The sequence below is a fragment of the Schistocerca gregaria genome, chromosome 1 (genome assembly GCF_023897955.1).
Source record: "Schistocerca gregaria isolate iqSchGreg1 chromosome 1, iqSchGreg1.2, whole genome shotgun sequence".
In the NCBI taxonomy this organism is placed as follows: domain Eukaryota; kingdom Metazoa; phylum Arthropoda; class Insecta; order Orthoptera; family Acrididae; genus Schistocerca; species Schistocerca gregaria.
The window spans coordinates 320,687,141-320,707,404 of record NC_064920.1 but is presented as its reverse complement, the minus strand read 5'-3'; the positions used below and the strand labels follow the sequence as shown (position 1 = coordinate 320,707,404).

Sequence of the window (20,264 nt, the reverse complement as noted above, 5' to 3'; positions counted from 1 at the left end):
ACATCAAATGTGACTAATTATCATGATAACTATTTCAGTTAATTTTCACTATAGCATATTTACACAACAGAAGTGCGGCAACATGCATACACTTAATCTTAACTTCAAAAACTAATACAGTCTCCGTCTGGATAAGATCTATAAAAGAAAACTCTACTCCATTGATATACAGTACACAGGTCGATGATAAAACTACATCGTGGGAATTGAAGATAGTGAGCCAACTGAAAAATTTAGTCAGTATATAAATGATGTTTTTGATCCTCTGAATTCAAAATCCCCAACATGTGTTGTGAGAAAAGATACAGATCACAATAAAATTTTGCAGCATATTTCTCATATTCCAACCACTCAAGTCAGTACTTTTGCTTTAGCCAGAACATTGGATTCGCTCAGAGTAACAGTACAGAGCAGATTAGTAATAGCTGAATACTTGTGGAATAAAGGGTTCAAATATGTATTGACTGCCAAGTTCAATCAGTATCCACTAGAGCAACATTTTGGTATTATTGCATCATTGAGTTGTGATGATCACCCTTCATCAGTGGACTTTCTACATTTACATATGCTCCAGTTAATATATGTGCCTGTCAAGAATGTTTTATCAAAGAGAGGGAATTGTGAATTAGGGGCAGAACCCACTCTCATATCCTATGTCAATCAGATACGAATCTTGGCAAACAAGACTAAGAAGAGATACAATGACATCAAAAAACCTGTTCTAGGAAGTACAGATGAAAAACTGACTGCCATAAATGCCAATAAAAATCATTCTGAGCAGAAAGCCAATAAGCCCTAAAACAGTGTTCTTGGTAACGCAAAAAAATATATTGTACACAACATAGCAAGTTATATCTCACATCAGGCCTCAAAAAATCACTAAATGTTGGGCATGCTTAGATTCACTAAAGATTTCATCACTAGAAAATCATCATTTCTCTCCAGCTAGAAGGACTATGGCTATCATCATTTATGTTACCCTTCAGAAGCACTGTTAAATTTCTTTCTATGGCAGAAGAAATTTTAAGTACTAATCTTTCTTCTCCATCTGCTTTCTGTGATGACTTGTTCTATGACTGTTTGGAAAGCATTAAAAAAATAAAATCAAGACTTCAGGTTTGGCTTGTAATGCAGAACATGCCATGGGGACTACCCAGAATAATTTTTTACTAAATGAACTGTCAATCTTTTTCAACATGAAGGAATTCAGGAAGGGGATTAAGTCAGCAAAAGTGAGTAAATCAATTAAGAAACTTTCCTAAGGGTTCAGCAGTTATAAGGAGAGAAAATACTTAGAACATGTTTTTAATTTTTTATTGAAGCCCTAATTTTGCTCAAATAACTGATAGAACTATGAGAGTTTTCTACTATTCAGCTGTAGACACATTCCATTACACTCACTTTTGGGAAAGCACTGTTTATTTTAAGACTACTCTTGTTGTACTTTGTGAGATATAGGTGCTGATGCATTCTTTGGTTGACTAATGCACAAGAAAATCTAAATCAGTCAGCAAAAGGACGGAAAGTAATAGTTGAAAACACAGCATTGGGAGCAGATTAAAGACTGATAACGTTCTGCGAATGTTTTACAGAACTGAAAACTTTTCACAGCAAATGACTTATATTATTATAGCTCTAGTTTATTCAAGGTATTACTAAGAGTGAGTGATTAAGTTGTTATATTTTTTAGTAGATTTGACAATTGTCATCTAATTGGTCAGCTGTAAAAATACAAAATGACATGGTAAGAATAAATATTAGTGTTACTGTATAACATTCAATGATTCCTTTTTTTCCTTTTCTTGCTACTTGAATACACTGACAATCCAAAAACTAATTACTGTATACAAAGTCGTACAGTTTAGCTATGCCGTGTTCTCCTGTTTCCAGGAATGAACAATTTTTAAAAAATCATCAGTATTGAGTCTGGACATCAATAGTCTGGTTTAAGTATGTTCCCACAGCATACATGAGTATCTTGACTTTATAATATGCAATATAGAGATATGAATGCAAAACTACAATTCAAATGCGTGGGAGACAAGCACTTCAACAGGAGCTATTGCCAAGCAGCAAAATGGGTGTACTCAACTAGTTATCACACTTTCTATCTTCTATACACTTGCATGGACATTAAATAAGTATGAAGTTATCTGAATATTTCCTACACTTTCTAATTCATAATTATACTGAAGTGCCACAGAAACTGATATAGGCATGCATATTCAAATACAGAGATACATAAGCAGGCACAACATGGCGCTGCAGTCGGCAAAGCCTATATAAGACAACAAGTGTCTCGCACAGTTGTTAGATGAGTTACTCCTGCTACAATGGCAGGTTATCAAGATTTAAGTTAGTTTGAATGTGGTGTTATAGTGAACGCATGAGCAATGGGTCACAGTATTTCCGAGGTAGGGATGAAGTGGGGATTTTCTCGTGTGACCATTTCATGACCGAACCGTGAATATCAAGAACCCAGTAAAACATCAGATCTCCGACATCAGTGTGGCAGGAAAAAGATCCTGCAAGAATGGAACCAACGGCGACTGAAGAGAATAATCCGATCTGACAGAAGCACAGATTTCATTGCTGGACCATCATCAAGTGTCAGTGTGTAAACCATTCAACAAAACATCATTGATATGAGCTTTTGGAGCTTAAGGCCCACTTGTCTACCTTTGATGACTGCATGACACAAAGCTTTACACCTCACCTGGTCCTTTCAACACTGACATTGGACTATTGATGACTGGAAACATGTTGCCTGGTCGGACAAGTCTCGTTTCAAATTGTATCTAGCAGATGGATGCGTATAGGTATGGTGACAAACTCATGAATCTGTAGACCCTGTATGTCAGCAGGTGACTGTTCAAGCTAGTGGAGGCTCTGTAATGGCATGGGGCATGTGCAGTTGGAGTTATATGAGACCCATGATATGTCTAGATACGACTCTTGACAAGTGGCACATAAGTCAGCACTCTGTCTGATCACCTGCATCCATTCATGTCAATTGTGCATTTTGAAGGACTAGGGCAATTCCAGCAGGACAATTGACATCCCACACGTCCGTTAATTGCTGCAGAGTGGCTCCAGGAACATTCTTCTGAGTTTAAACACTTCTGCTGGCCACCAAACTCCCCAGACATTAACATTAATGAGCGCATCTGCCATGCCTTGCAATGTGCCATTCAGAAGAGATCTCCACCCCTTTGTACTCTTATGGATTTATGAACAGCCCTACAGGATTTGTGGTGTTAATTCCCTCTAGCACTACTTCAGACATTAGTCGAGTCCATGCCATGTTGTGCTGAGGTACTTCGGCGAACTCACGGAGGCCCTACACAATATTAGGTATTTGTACCAGTTTCTTTGGAGCTTCAGTGTAATGTACTAATTAATAATTATAATAATGGAAATTCCATTTAAGAATATCAACAATGTAGGAAAAGAAAGATTGCTACTTATCGTAAAGAATACACATCAAATTGCAGACAGCCACAATTAAAAGACACGTACATAAAGCTTTCGTCCACAGCCCTCTTCAGTACGAGAGAGAGAGAGAGAGAGAGAGAGAGAGAGAGCATTCACACACACACACACACACACACACACACACACACACACACACACACACACACAACTCCAGCATCTCGGGGCGCAATGCATCTATCATGTGGGATGTAAGCAGCAATCTGGACAGGGCAGGGAAGGGGAAGGAATAGTAGTATATGGATGGGGAGAGAGACAAATACTGTCTGCTGTAGAGTGAAGGGACTAGACTGTCAACAGGCACTGCATCTGGAGGTTGTGGGGCAGGGAGGTGGGAACAAAAGGATCAAAAAAGGGAGAAGTGGGGAAGGCGGGCAGATGTGTTAGCAGAGGACTGCAAATGAAAAGGAGATGGGGAGATGACAAGACAGAAGAGGTGGAAATGTTGGGTGGAGGATGTGGGGATAGTATGTTGCTGTAGGTTGAGGCCAGGATAATTAATTAGCGAAGAATGTGTTGCAAGGATAACTCACAGCTGTGCAGTTCAGAAAAGCTAGTGGTGGAGGGAAGGATTTAGATGACTTGGGCACTGAAGCAGCCATTTAAATCAAATGTGTTATGCTCAGCAGCATGCTGTGCCATAGAGTGGTCGACTGTGCTCTTGGCCACAATTTGGCAGAGGCCATTAGTAATGCCAAAATCAAAAAAAATTTGCAGTTATTGCAGAAAAGCTGATAAATAGCATGGCTGCTTTCATAGGTGGCCCGGCCTCTGATGGGGTGCCTGTCTGTGAAGGCCATGGTGAGAACTTCGCATACTGAGCAAGGGAGTTTTGTCACTGCAGATTCGTTGTCCCTGGGTGGCCAGGCTATACAGGTGGGACTTTTTGGTGTGAAAGGGAGGACAGCTGCCAAAATGGAGGTACTTTTGGTGGTTGGTGGGTTTAATGTGGGCAGAGGTGTAGATGGAGCCACCAGAGAGGAGGTGGTCAACATCTAGGAAGGGAGCACACTGGGTTGAGGAGGACCATGTGAAGCAGATGGGAGAGAAGATGTTGAGGCTGTGAGGGAACGAAGATAAGTTGTCTTGGCCTTGAGTCCAGATCATGGAGATATCATCAATGAACCTGAACCAGTCTATACGTTTGGCACTTTGGGAGGCTAGGAAGGTCTCCTCTAGATGGCCCATAAAAAGGCTGGCACAGGAGCACACTGGGTTGAGGAGGACCATGTGAAGCAGATGGGAGAGAAGATGTTGAGGCTGTGAGGGAACGAAGATAAGTTGTCTTGGCCTTGAGTCCAGATCATGGAGATATCATCAATGAACCTGAACCAGTCTATACGTTTGGCACTTTGGGAGGCTAGGAAGGTCTCCTCTAGATGGCCCATAAAAAGGCTGGCACAGGAGGATGCCAAGGGGGTGCCCATAGCTGTGCCCCAGATTTGTTTATACACCTCTACTTCAAATGCGAAGTAGTTGTGGTTCAGGATCAAGTTAGTATGATGTATGAGAAATGAGGTAGTGGGTTTGGAGTCCAATGGATGTTGGGGGTAAAGATAGTGTTCAATAACAGTAGACCATGGGCATGTGTGATGTTGGCGTATAGGGAGGTGGCATCAACAGTGACAAGTAGCAATCCAAGAGGCGAATGGGTGCGGATGGTGGAAAGTTTGTGAAAGAAGTGGTTGGTGTGTTTGACATAGGAGTACAGATTACGGAATGGGGTCTCCAGGATAGTTGGCAGTGTAGTCCCAGTACACCCCACCAGACAACATTCGCCTATCTCCCCACCTGTACACTACTACACCTTCCCCTTCCCCACCCCACCAGATTGCTGGTTGCAACCTATGTGATAGCTGCATTCCGGCCCGAGCTCCTGGGGCCATGTGTGCGTGAGGTGTGCTTAGGCGTGTGTGTGTGTGTGTGTGTGTGTGTGTTTGTCTTTTACTGACAAAGGATATGGCTGAAAGCTTTAGGTGAGTATTTTTTAATTGTGATTTTCTGCAACTTGACATGCCTTCTTTATGCTAAATAGCAATCTGTCTTTCCATACATTGTTGATATTCCTACCTAGAGTTTCCACCATTTCATTTTTGCCGAAGGGCTTTCTTGCATCCTGCAATGTTTTCCTTTATTACCCTTCTCTACAGCATTACTCTTTTCAATGTCTGCTCTTCCTTTTTTTTTTCCTGTGTTTATTCACCACCTTTAAAATTGCATCTATTTCCGAGTCACACTGTATCAATGATCGTTCGCACACAACACACTCTTCATGACTGCATGGATTGCTGATGCAGTGTCTAATGCACCAGATTCTTTTCTCCAACAGTTGTAATTATATTATTTCCTACTGATCTCAGTTCATCCCCCATCTTGATGTATTGCCCATGCCACACGAAATTTCGATCCTCGATCTAACCCAGACCCTTCCCTCTCTCTTTGCATCTTGCAAAAGACACACACACACACACACACACACACACACACACACACACACACACACACACACACACACACCTACCTCTTCTTTCCTTTCCACCCACATTTCTGTACGTTTTCAATGTATTTGTTCGTATTTTTACATTGTTTCACACAGTTTCATGTATTTTTGTTTATTTTTTTGTATCTTTGGGTATTTTTGCTTATCTGTGAATGTTTCTGCATGCCTTTGTGTGTTTTTTACACATCTTTATGGGTCTTTTCGGTTATCACAACCACCAACACCTATTTTTCCCATCTCAGCATCATTCCTGTTTCCTTTAGACCATTCCAAAAACAATCCTTTTTCCCTGGCTAAAACAGAGTCCCAAATATTGTTTCTCAAGTGCTGCCTGAACCATGGAATCCCCTAAATGGCCTAACTGTAAAAATTCCTTTCTCTGGATCCCACCCCTCTTTTCACGGTGACCTGCACCATTTCAGACTCTACCAACACAAACCTGGTACTGTAGAAACACATCTCCATGCCTCAGGCAGTCTTCTCCCTGCCTCCAAGATACTACTACTCCACAATCCCTACACTGTACATCACATCTCTGAAATTGAAGCCCTTGCTCTCCAGCACCTGGAGGAACATTCCAGACTCACCTCCGTAAGTTATCCAACCTGCTGACATACTACTGCCACCTTGGGGCACAACTAGCTAACCCCTATTATGCCCACTGTGTTCCTCCTTGTCCACCCCTCACAGCAGCTAAACCCTGCCTAGCTGACCTTTTCAACTTGCCACATTCCCTAAAACTCTCTACCAACTCTCCACCATATCCAGAGCCAAAACATTTCTTTAAAACTGTTGTTAAGATTTCCACCAAAACCCTCAGCTCCACAGAAGTTTCAGTCCTATCCAAAGGCCTCACCTTTAGCCCTACACCCAAATTTGACCATACTGGACTTGTCAAAGACCTACTCTCCTCCTCTGGATCCCTGCAATGGAAGCACTTCTTTGCTGCCAATCCCTCCAACCAAAACCACCATAATTACAGCATGGAACCTTGCCTCTTCCAGTTCATACCGCCATCCAACCATGATCATTCCCTCCTCCCAACTAACCACCTACGGGTCAGTTTCCAGGAATTCCTTACTTCCAACTTAGCCCCAACATTCGTCCCCAGGTCCCTTCCGCAGAACACCAACCTTTCAGTTGAAGAAAGAATAGCCATACATAACCTCAAAACAAATCCTGACCTAATCCTCCTACCTGCAAACAAAGGTTCCACCACTGTGGTTATGAATCAGAGTCACTAACTGGCACAAGACCTCTGCCAATTATCTGACTCCACCTGTAAATTCTGTCAGAGTGATCCCATTCCAGAAGTCCAAAACTAGTGCGTGCACGTGCGCGCGCGCACGCACGCGCACACACACACACACACACACACACACACACACACACACACACACACACACACACACTGAAAGAATTTTGGCACTCATTAACAAACAGCTGCAACCTATTTCAAATAATCTAGATTCCCACATCAAAGACATCAACCACTTCCTTCACTGACCCTCCACCATGCCCACACCTTTAGCCTCCTGGATCCCTGCTTGTCACTGTTGACACCACCTACCTATACACCAACATCCCTCATGCCCATGGTCTTACTGCTACTAAACACTACCTTTCCGCCCAACATCCTTCCGACTCCAAACCCATGACCTCATTCCTCATACACCTTACTCAACTCTATGCTACTACTCATCTGAAGGGGAAATACATACACAAATACACAAAAAAGCTATGGGCACCGGCATGGTACCCTAATTTGGGCCATCTATGGGAGGCTCTTGTAGCCTCCAAAAACATCAAACATGTGGTCTGGTTTAGATTCAGCTGATGGCATCTTCATGATCTGAACTCAGGACCAAGACACCCTATCTTCATTCCTGCACAACCTCAACACCTTTTTCCCATCAGCTTCATATGCTCCTCTACCCAGCATGCCATTTTCCTTGATGTTGGCCTCCTCCTCTCTGAAGGCTCTGTCCGCACCTCTGTCTACATTAAACCTGCGAACCACCAACAGTACCAGCTTTCTGACAGTTGTCATCCTTTCACACCATCTCTCCCATATAGCCTGGTCATCCAGGGACGACACATCTGCCATGACAAAACTCCTTTGCTCAGTATTCATTAAGGTCTTCACAGACAGGCACTAATCTGCAGACCTAGTCCATAAACAGATTTCCTGTGCCATTTCCCTCACACCCACAATCCTCCCACCACCCCCAAGTGCCAAGGAGTGTCCCCTTCATCACCGAGTACCATCCCAGAGCGGAACAACTGAACCACATCCTTTTCCAAGGCTTTGATTAAGTATCATCATGCACTGAAATGAGGGACATCCTACCCGAGATATTTCCTACCCCACCTACAGTGGTATTCCTCCATCCACCCAACCTTCACAACATCCTAGTTCATCGCTATACCACTCCCAATCCCAATCCCTTGCCACAAGGATCATATACCTGTAGAAGAACCAGGTGCAAAGCCTGGCCAATCCACCCACCCAGCACTTCCTATTCCAATCCTGTCACAGGTTTATCCTACTTTGTCAGGGGCCAGGCCACCTGTAAAAGTAGCTTTGTCATCTACCAGCTCTGCAGCCATCACTGCACAGCTTTTTATACTGGCATGACTACCAACCAGCTGCTCACACAGATGAATGGCTACTGACAAACTGGCGGAGGGCAAAGAAGACCACTCTATAGCAAAACATGCAGCTGAACACAACACACTTCACTACCTGAGCCAAAAAGATCCTTCCCTCCACCACTAGCTTTTCTGAACGGCATGGATGGGAGTTATCCTTACAACATGTTCTCTGCTGCTGTAATTATCCCTGACTCAACCTACAGTAAAATACTGTCCCCACACCCTCCACCCAACATTTCCACCCCCTCTGTCCTTTCATCTCCCCCCATTCACATCTCCCACCCTGTTTATTTGCAGCCCTCTGCCAAAGCATCCAACTGTCTTTCCCTGCTTCTCTCCTTTTTTGGTTCTTTTGTCCTCACCTCCCTGCCCACAAGGCCATGGCCAAATGCTTTGAGTGAGTGTCTTATTAATTGTGTCTGTCTGCAACTTGACATGTCTTCTTTACAGTATGTAGCTATCTTCATTTTCCTACTTTGTTAATAACTATAATACATTAATAAAGGTTTCTAGGGTTTCTAGGTTTTGTATTTGTTCCAACTTTTTTTTAAATGTAAAACAGACACTGACTTTACTGTCACAAACTTCTAAAGTTGGTTCCTTTGATATTTCAACGGTGATCAATTTCAGCAGCCTCCTATGCTAAAGTCAGTCGCTGATGTATCGATTAATACGTATCTATAATTACAGATGTGCTCTTAATTTTTATTGTATTATGAAATAAAAAGAGTAGAAGATTCCAAATTATATTTTCCATGTTCCCATTAATTACCAAAAGAATGATTATTTAAAGAAAATCATAAATTCTGATCAACATTAGCAGCATTTACAGTATAGTCTATGGCGTTGCCACAGCTTTTGATTTTGTGGACCACAACATTCTACTTGACATGCTAAAATATTATGGCATTAATGGCACCCCTCTTGCAATGGATGGAGTCTTATCTTCAAAACAGAAAGTTGGGATGCCCACTAACGGATTACACTACCTGAGCAAAAGTATCCGGATGCTCTAATGTAATGCGAAATTGACCACTAGAGAGAGGGGGACTTTCCAGCATAAAAGGAGGCGGGAAGTATTGTGTCGTCACTAGAGAAACACTAGCACCAGAATGTGTAAGACAGGCGAACTCATTGAGTCTGAATGTGAACTAGTCATTGGATGTCCCTTGAGGAACAAATCACCATGGACATTTCAGCCGAAGTTGACTGCTGTTGATTTATGAGTTAGTGTAAATGTGAAGGAACAACTACTTCTAAATCAAGTCCAAGCAGACCTCACACATGGATGGACAGGGACCATTGAGTAGTGCAGAGAGTGGTTGAAAATAAATAAATAAATATCACATGAAATCAGCACAAAGAATCACACTCAAGTTCCGGCAATCTAGCAAGCACACTGTGCATAAGGAGTTAAAAAAAAAGAATGAGATACAACTGTAGAGCAGCAACTAAGCCAAGCATTTCTGTAGTCAGTGCTAAGCGATGCTTGAAGTAGTGTAAAGAGAGGCGCTACTGGACAATGGATGACTGGAAGTAAGTGGTATGTGATGAACGATGCTATACCCTGCAGCAATCCAATGGGAGGGTGAATGCCTGGAGAATGTTACCTGCCATCATGAATAGTGCCAGTAGTGAAGTATTGAGGAAGTTGTGTTACACACGGAAGTGTTTATCATGTTTAGGTGTGGTCCACTTATTGTGCTTAATGACACATTAAATGCAGAATATATGAATACATTTTACAGCATTGTGTGCTACATACAATAGAGGAACACTTCAGAGTGATGATTGTATCAGCATGACAATGGATGCTGTTGTAAGGCAGCACCTGTGAAGGAATGGTTTGTGGACAACAACATCCCTGAAATGGATTGGTCTGCCCAGATTCCTGAGCTGAACTCAATGGAACACCTTCAGGATGAGTTAGAATGTCGATTTCACTTCAGTCTCCAGTGTCCAACGTCACTACCTTTGCTTGTTTCCTTTCTTGAGGACAAATAGTCTGAAATTCCTCAATAGACATTCAGACAGTTCACTGAGTTGTCCCCAACAGAGTTCAAGGTACTGTCAAAATAGAGGGAACAAAATCCCTACAATACCCACAAATAGGTGCCTGGATACTTCCGATAAAACTAACCACAGCTTGTTGTTAACCAACATCAATGATCTGGCAATATCTCTGGCAGATGCATGTCCACGTCCATGAAGCTCTTGCTAAGTTAAGTGATTAATATTGAAATACAAGCTAATTTAGTTAATATTATATTTTAAACTAGTGCATTTACTTCTTCACTATTGAAGGTTTCACTTTTAGAACAAAAAGAAAGTATTTCGTAAAGGCTGAAAGGCATTAGCTTTGTTTACATTTTAGGCACAAATTTCGAGTGAGTGCAGATCTTTTTTTCTTTTTCTTTTTTCTTTTTTGGTCTAGTTCGAAGTTAAATTATTTTGTGTCTATCATACTAACTTTAGGTATATAATCAGAACTTTCAAAAGTAAGTTTAAAAGTTTGTTTGCATTAGCCTTTAGTTACATATTAATACAGGCTATGAAACTTCAGTGATCTTTTGCCAAGTTATTCTCTGCCTTTGTGTAAATTTTTCTATCAAACTATGTGTGACAAATGTGGTGGTTGCCGTAGAAATCTAAAGGAAGGTGTGTTCTCTGAAGACTGTAGGTTATGCTTTCATTGGGAGCGAATGTAGTGCCGAGGAAGCGGGGGTATATCATGAGGCCCTTAAATGCCAATGTAGGTTATGTAGGAAGGGCAGAAAAAATATCACTGAACAGGAGGCAAAGATTTGTGCGCTTGAGGCTGAATTAGAAAACGCGAATTCAGAATTATGTAGGCTAAATGGGGGGAAAAGAGATGGGGTGCTGGGAAAAGCTAGCAAGCAAAGGACAAAAAAGGGAAACTGTTGAAAAAGCTTTAGAAATTCTGTTAATAAATCATTTTGGCTTGCCATCTGAAGAAGTGGAGGAAGGGCCTCATCCAGATGTAGATTAATTGAGCAGAATAGTAGCTTAAAGAAAAAAGACAGGTCGGGATCAAATCACAACAGGAAAAGAAAAATTCTGCTTTTAAGTAGCAGTCATGAGAGGGGCGTATGTCAGCAGCATCAGGAGAAATTAGGTGAAGGGTACTAGGTCACAAGTTTTGTGAAACCAAGTGCTAGCCTTAGCCAGGTGACAGAAAACTTAGGCCAGCTATGCAAGGACTTTAGTAGTAGTAGTAGTAGTAGTAGTAGTAGTAGTAGTAGCAGTAGTAGCAGCAGCTTTATTCATGCGTAGATCTCTTTTTACAAGGATATAGGACATGTCAAAGTATTTATAAATTTAGATCAATTTAAAATAAGCTAATTCGTATACACATATTTAGACTTCTAGTTAGAGGCAATCATTAGATTTACTTCTGGTATACAATACTTTTTTTTATAAATAACTTATTAAATAATGTAATGTCACATTGTTCATTCATATCTGACTGCCAGTCACTGCATACATTATACACACATTGTTTTATAACACTTCACTTACCACACACACACACACACACACACACACACACACACACACACACACACACACACTCACTCTCTCTTCTGATCTCTGGGGCATTTTCTGTACCACAACTTCCCATTTGCTATCCTGAAAAACTGAGTCAGCATCCCTACATAATGAGTGAGATGTTGAGCTCAGAAAGAGGAAGAGGTGTTAGTATTGAGCCCTGCATAGCTCGTGGGTAAGTATTTCTAGAAAGGAAAAAAAAGAAGGGGAAAAAAATGAAGGTGTTATGTGGAATGTTGGATATTTTATAATCATTATTATTATTTATTTGCATAACATTTTTATCAAACCCCTACTCTGTTTTAGCTATGTAATCCTTCAATTTATAAAATGTATTGTGTAACAGGTACTTTTTAGCTGCCTTTTTAATTAAGTGTCTTTTTGCAATTTCTTTAATCTCTTTTGGTAATTTGTTGTACAGTTTTATCCCTTGGTAGAAAATGCTGTTTTGAGTTTTATGTTTATTTTTTCTTGGTAAATGTAAGTTGAGTCTATCTCTTGTTGCATGGTCATGGACAGAGCTGTTTGTGCAGTAATTACAAATGTTATTTTTGATGTGTACAACTGACTGGTAAATGTATTCACTTGGAGCAGTTAAAATCCTCAGTGTTCTGAACAGATTTTTACAATGAGCTCGAATAGTATTTTTGGTTATCATTCTTATGGCTCTTTTCTGGAGTTTGAAAATTGTATTCATATTTTGTGCATTTGTTCCCCAAACGAGAATGCCATAGCTAAGAATTGAGTGTACATCTGAATAATATGTAACTAAAAGACAGTGCATGTTACACACTGATGATACGATTCTAGGATGCTGATGACATTATGTTTGCAAGTACCCTTGTATGCTCACACCACTTCAACTGAGAATCAATTTTCATTCATAGAAATTTTGTATTTGTTACACAGTCTATAGAGGTGTCGTCTACATTTAATTTAACACTGTCATTTTCCCTCTTCAAACTGAAATTCATGGCATTTGGGTTCTTTATGTTCAATGTCACTTTATTACTTATTGACCAATCATAGACTTCCTTGAGAGTTTCATTTGCTTTCTCGGCAAGGAGTTCTCGTTTTCTCAGTGACTTAATATTGCTGTCATCAGCGAAGAGGATTTCTTCACCATGAGTAACACTACTGGGAAAGTCATTGATGTATATCAGGAACAGTATTGGTCCTAATATGCTACCTTGTGGAACCCCTATATTAATGTATTTTGGTTCTGATAAATGTTTTACTAAATGTTTAGATATATTTGAAGTATGTGTTATCTCTACCCTTTGTACCCTATCTGTTAGGGACAATTGAAACCAGTCATTAGATACCCCTCTTATTCCTAATGCTTCTAATTTATTTAATAGAATCTTGTGGTCGACTGTATCAAACGCCTTAGAAAGATCCAAAAACATGCCTGTCACACACTAATCTTCATCAAGAACATCAAGTACAACTTTTGTGAATTTTACTATGGCTGACTCTGTATTTTTTGCCATTTCAGCAACCAAACCGGGTTTCGCTTAAAAGATTTTATTTATTCAGGTAATTCATTAATCTGTCTTTTAAAATTGCTTCTATTATATCTGAGAATGCTGACAGCAGGGAAATGGGCCGGTAATTTTGTGTGTTCTGTGTTACCTTTCTTAAGCAAAGATACAACTCTTGCCTGTTTTAACTGCTCTAGAAATGTCCCTGATGTGAAGGATTCATTTATTAAATTTGTTAAGAGACCTTGTATAATCCCTGTGCATTGTTTCAGTACACACATTGGCACTTCATCTAAGCCTACTGACTTCTTATTTTTTTAGTTTTTGAATTGTTTTACTGACTTCATTCTCTGTGGTTGGAAGTAACATCATTATATTTAGTGCAAAATTATTGACAGGTGCTTTATTTGTTTTGGGGAATTTTTGCTGTACCTTCTCTACAATACTTGAAAAATGCTCGTTTACATAATTTGCTAAGTTCTGTGGATCATTTATTACTTTATCCCCCTCCCTTAGCAGTATGATATTCTGCGTTTGTTTGCTTCTCCCCGTTTCCGTTTTTTATGACATCCCAGACTGCTTTGCTTTTATTGTCTGTATTACATATTATTTCTCATTAAATGACTTTTTTTTGCAGCAATCAGCACCTTCTATAGATCTTTTGTATCTATGATAGAAATTTAAGAATTCTGGACCATTGTGAATCTTTTTCATGGAACTGAGGTGTTTATGTGTTTGGGAAGACTTCTTAATAACTGCTGTTAACCATCTGTTTTTGTGAGATGTTGATACAGACATGCATACTTCTGGAAATGCCTTTTCAAAGTTCAATTTAAACAATGTGCAGAATTTGAAGAATTTCATATTCACATTGGTTTCCTTATACACTCCATCCCAGCTTTGTTTTTCTAGTTCCTTGGAAAAATCTTTGATTTTGATTTCTGATAAATGTCGTTTGTAGGCTTGTAGTTTAGGGAATGATTCGATGCCTGACTTTATTGTTGTTATTTGACAGAGATGGTCTGATAGTCCAAGATCTCTTACAGCTACATCACATTTTTCCCTGTCCATATTTGTAGCCACATGGTCAATTACTGATGAAGTTGTTGTCGTAACCCTTGTTGCACTATTGACCAATAGGAACATACCAAAACTTTGAAGGATGTTTATGAAGGTGCTACTGGATTCATTTTTGATGTTAGTATTGATGTTAATGTCCACACACAGAATTATGTTGAACTTTGTACTTGAGACTATATCTCAAATTTCTGTTAACTTATTGAAAAAAAGTGTCCACACTACCACTGGGAGATCTATACACACACAAAATGATTAATTTCTGGGTGATATCAAGCCCTGTTAATTCAATAGCTGATACTTCAAAGTGTTTGTCCTCACTTACGTTACTGAGGTCATGTCTTGATTTCAACTGTGTTCCTTTTCCTTTGAGAAGGAAGATCAGGTAATTATAGTTGGGGGAGCAGGAAATAGCCTGGCTATGAATCCAAGATATAGTATTAGGAGTGACCTGGGCAATATTAGAACAGAGACTGGGCACACAAATGTGGGGTTTGTGATGGTCTTTCAGCGACATGATCGGCCCTGGGTAAACATTGCTGTAAGGTGTGCTAACACTGAGCTGAACAGGATGCTCCAGGCACCTGCAAAATCTCACATGAGTGTTGCTCCAATTGATGCTATTGGTAGGTGGGGATACATTACACATGGCCTGCACCTAAACAGGAAGGGGAAAGATAAGTTCGCTTCACTATTAGCAGATACTGTAGAGGGGGGCCACAGTCACACAAAGGATGATCCCTGCAGTTAATGGAACCAGGCAGACAGGTTTTTTCAGGTTAAAGCCAAATTCCAGACAGGCAATAATCAAGAAAAATAGAATAAAAGAAGCTTCATGTACAGTAAATAGGGATAAAGGTAACGGTAGTATCAATTTACTACATCAAAACATCAGGTGAATAAAAAGTAAAGTAGATGAGCGGTTAGTGTATTTAGATGATCACAAAAATGAGAATGACATTGATATACTTTGTCTGTCTGAACACCATGTAACTGAAGGAATGGAAAGTGTCAGTGTAAATGGGTACAATTTAGCATCTTACACTTGCAGCTCTAGCATGGATAAGGGAGGAGTTGCCATTTACACAAAACATGGGTGTAAGTACAAAACAGTGGAAGTAAGCAAATTTTGTGTTGATCATCACTTTGAAGTTTGTGCATGTGAACTACAGCTAGATAATGTAGTGTTGGCATTAGCGACAGTGTACAGGTCCCCATTAAGAGATTGGGACCTATTCATAAAAAAAGTTTGACTCCCTATTATGTTGTCTATCAGACAAAAAGAAGAAGTTGTTAATCTGTGGTGATTTCAGTGTAAACTTCCTAAGCAATTCTTGTCACACCACGATGCACAATTGATTAACTTAATTAACTTACAAAGCTTAGCAAGGTGTGTAGTTCATAAACAATTATGTAAAAGTGTAAGGCTGGTCAACCCCGTATCTACACAGCACTTCAGAGAAAGTTTAAGAAATGTTAATTGGGGAGACGTATACAATGAGCCAAATGTCAATGATAAATGTAACATATTTCTTGATACATTTATATCCGTTTTTGAGCACTGTTGCCAAAAAAATATTACATGTAACACCATTTTTCAAAGAAACCTTGGATTACTACAAGTATTAAAGTGTCTGCAGAAAGGAAAAGAACATTGTATGAGGCAGCAAGAATTAGTAAAGACTCAGAAGTAATTTTATAATTTAAAAATTATTGTAATATACTGAGAAAAAGAGTCAGAAAATAAAAAAAAATGTATATTAGAGATGAAATTAACAACTCGGGCAATAAAATCAAATCAGTATGGAATGTTGTTAGAAGAGAGACAGGAAAAGTAACCACTGGGATAGATAATATTACTATTAATGAGAATGAGACCATTTGAACCAACAGTACACAAGTAGCTAATGCATTTAAGAACCATTTCTTAAGTGCAGGTAAATAAAATTGGAGGGAACAGCTCAAAAGAAGAAGCCATGCAGTACATGGAAGAGTCAGTTTTGAGAAACCTTAGTCAGATTAATTTTCATCTAACAACCTCTTGTGAAATAAGGAAAAATCATTAAATCTTTGAAAAACAAATGTTCTGTTGGAGTAGATAACATCTCTAACAAGATATTAAAACAATGTGGAGCGGTTACAGCTGATGTTCCGAGTCACATATGTAATGCATCACTAACTCAAGGTATTTTCCCAGAAGGGTTAAAATATGCCATTGTCAAGCCTCTCTACAAGAAAGGGGGCACCACAGATGTCAATAATTACCAGCCAGTATCCTTAAACACAGCATTTTCAAAAATTGTCGGGGTACTGATACTCAGTAAACCACAGTTTGGATTTCAAAAATGCTGTTCCACTGAGACAGCAATATACAATTTCACTGCCCACATAACAGAGTCTTTAAATAGTAAAATGTCACCAATAGGAATTTTCTGCGACTAATCCAAAGGATTTGACTATGTGAACCGTGACATTATGTTACAGAAATTACAGTTCTATGGTATAAATGGAACAGCATATGAGTGGTTTAAGTCATATTTACAGGACAGGAAGCAAAAAGTTGCTTTATATGGTTTAAGTGATTTAAGGAAGTTTTCCACTTCATCTAACTGGGATGAAATTGCATTAGGTGTTCCACAGGGTTCAATCATGGGTACCCTTCTGTTCTTGCTATACGCGAATGACATCCCTTCTTATCTGAAACAAGAAGCTAAACTGACACCATCTGCTGATGATACAAGTATCATTATTAATCCAATGAAGGAAACTCCAATAGAAAATGATACAAATAGTGTCTTTGGAAAAGTTACTGATTGGTTTTCTACTAATGGGCTTGCTCTGAACTTTGAAAAAACACAGTTCATCCAATTTGCTACTGCAAGTACAGCTCCTTCAATAAATATAACACATCAGCAGAAGTCAGTGGCCAGCATACTAAGTTTTTGGGTGTACATATAGATGAGCAACTTTTGCAATCAGAATAATTGCTAATTTTGAGGATACAGAAATTAGCAAGCTAACATACTTTGCATACTTTCACTCTCTGATGTCATACAGATTATTATTTGGGGTAACTCAACACTTAAACAAGAAGTATTCACTGCTCAAAAGAAAGTGGTTAGAATAATATGTGGGGGTCATAGTTGCACATCTTGTATGCATCTCTTTAAAAGATTAGAAATTCTTACAACAGCCTTACAGTACATTTACTTGGTAATGAAATTTGTTCTCAACAACATGGACCAGTTTAAAAACAACACTGAAATTCATGATTATAATGCCAGAAGAAAGAAAGACTTACAACACTACCCTCTACATAACCTATCTTTGGCGCAGAAAGGGTTAAATATGCTGCTATAAAACTCTAAGTTAAATTACCAGATGAAATAAAATGTCCGACAGACAACTAACTAACTAACTAACTAACTTCCAAATTCCTTGAGGTCCTTCAATAACAAATTAAAAAGGAGTCTATGTGTAGGTGAACCAATTAAGAAGTTAAATTCAACATGTTTTTGATGATGGTAATAAAAAACTGTTTCAGCTGAACTGTGAGTTACAAACAAAATACAAGTCACAAAAAGAATTTTGATGGACTTTGCTTTCTTCTTAAGGGTTCATTGGAATTCTGTCCTAAAATTTCTTTGTTTATAAATTCTTGTATCTGCTGTTGTATAGTACGTATGAACTCATTCCATGACCAAGTAGCTGTGGCTTACATAATGCCATGAAACAGGGTAAGATAAACAAATAAAATAAAATTAATAAATTGAAATTAATTGCTGTTTAATGCAATCACTGTCTACTGAAGTAAATTTAGTGCCTTCGTGTTTGACTGCACAATTTTCATCCTTAAGCTTTCTGACAACAATAAGGATAATTAATTAAATTCAGTGTTCACAAATTATTTTGTTGTTACCTACATCAAAGCAACAGGTACGCATTTGTACACATTTTGTGTGCAGCAATTTTTATTAATTTTCTGATAATTTTTGCTCTCTTCTTTGAAAGTTGTGCATTCTTTGATCATATCAAACTTCTGGTATCTAGAACTACGGTATAATTTTCAATATTTAGCAAGCACAGAGCTAACTTGGAGAAATGACAATTTCTACTGGTAGAGGACAAGAGGTAGAACATAAAATAATTATGAAAAAATACCTCAAAGAGCGCTCTATATCTTGAGCGTCAGACACCTGAGAACAGGCAGGGGCACTTGCCGGTTTCAGAACTTCTTTGTTTTTAATCCCCGAATGGAGAGCCATGACATGCTCTGAGAGTAAACTGTCCAAGTGCTGTAATTACAAAGTTTCAATAATGAAGGCACAAAATAAAGTTTTACTTGTAGTGAAGTTATCTAGTTATTTACAGAATATTGAACTTTAGGACTTTACCTCATTTGGACGGTCCATTAGGATAAACACTAGATCGAACCGAGAAAGAAGTGCTGATCCCATACGCAAGTTTTCTGAAACTGTCTTTGCTCTGTTATAATGTCCACCAACAGGATTGGCAGCTGCTAAAATCGATGTTCTTGCAGGTAAAGAGCAAACTATCCCTGCTTTAGCTATACTGATACTCTGCTGTTCCATTGCTTCAAGAAGTGCCTTAAATAAAGAAATCCACTTATTAACTGTAACCCTTTTTCAATATAACTATAACAATGTTGTAACAGACATGAAATTTGTAAGACTTCTTAAAAAGGAAACTCTCCCTCCAGAACTTCACACTGGAGATAAAGGTACAATAAAAAACTATAAACTTTATATTCTTGTTTAGTTAAGGTAAAAAATATTACTCAATAGTTTCAAAACAATGGATCTGCTCATCATTCTAGTTGATTATCATTGATGAACACAACAAGATACAATCTTTCAAGAACATTACGTACAACATTTTCATCCCATAGTGAAAAAGTAAATATACATGCAGACACTAACCAACATTTTCTTCTGTTTATTTCTGCTACAAACATTCAAATTTGATATAAAAAAAATAAAAAAAATGTTAAGAAACTTATACCTTAAAAATGAAAGTATGTAAAGAATTAATTAGGCAGCATGTACATTACAATTTGAATAAGCACAAATGCAAGTGGAGGACAGAGTGTGTTTTTAGAAATTGCACGAATTCCTGAATTCCCCACATTATATAATAACTACACTTTGCACTGCAAGTTCATCACAATAAGAAAATCAAATTAGAACTTAACTAAAATTGTAGTTGTTATTCATGTTATCAAAAACATGTATAATTCCATTTTTTTCACAACACTGAACATCTGGCACCCAATACTGCAGTTACATTGAATATTTCAAGTACCCATTGACTGAGTCTGAGTGCTCCTGTGCCACATCGGGAATGAATGGCATAGTACAAAAGTATATAAAATGAGCTAATTATATGGAAAAATATGCCATCATTCTGTTTATCTGTGGGGAACTACAATTAAAGACAAACTGCAGTGGACTAATAGCTTGGAATGA

The 20,264-nt window shown here is 38.8% G+C and overlaps 1 protein-coding gene across 2 annotated transcripts in view; it reads right to left on the bottom strand.

The window, feature by feature from the left end:
- LOC126343639 (DNA helicase MCM8-like) overlaps positions 1-20,264 on the bottom strand; it is a 146,102-nt gene that overhangs the window by 7,875 nt on the left and 117,963 nt on the right. For both annotated transcript variants that reach the window (XM_050001955.1, XM_050001954.1), the window contains exons 10-11: positions 19,173-19,385; positions 18,940-19,073 (exon numbers count right to left, since the gene is read on the bottom strand). In XM_050001955.1, coding sequence (XP_049857912.1) covers positions 18,940-19,073; positions 19,173-19,385 — 347 coding nt within the window. The remainder of the gene's footprint in view (positions 1-18,939; positions 19,074-19,172; positions 19,386-20,264) is intronic.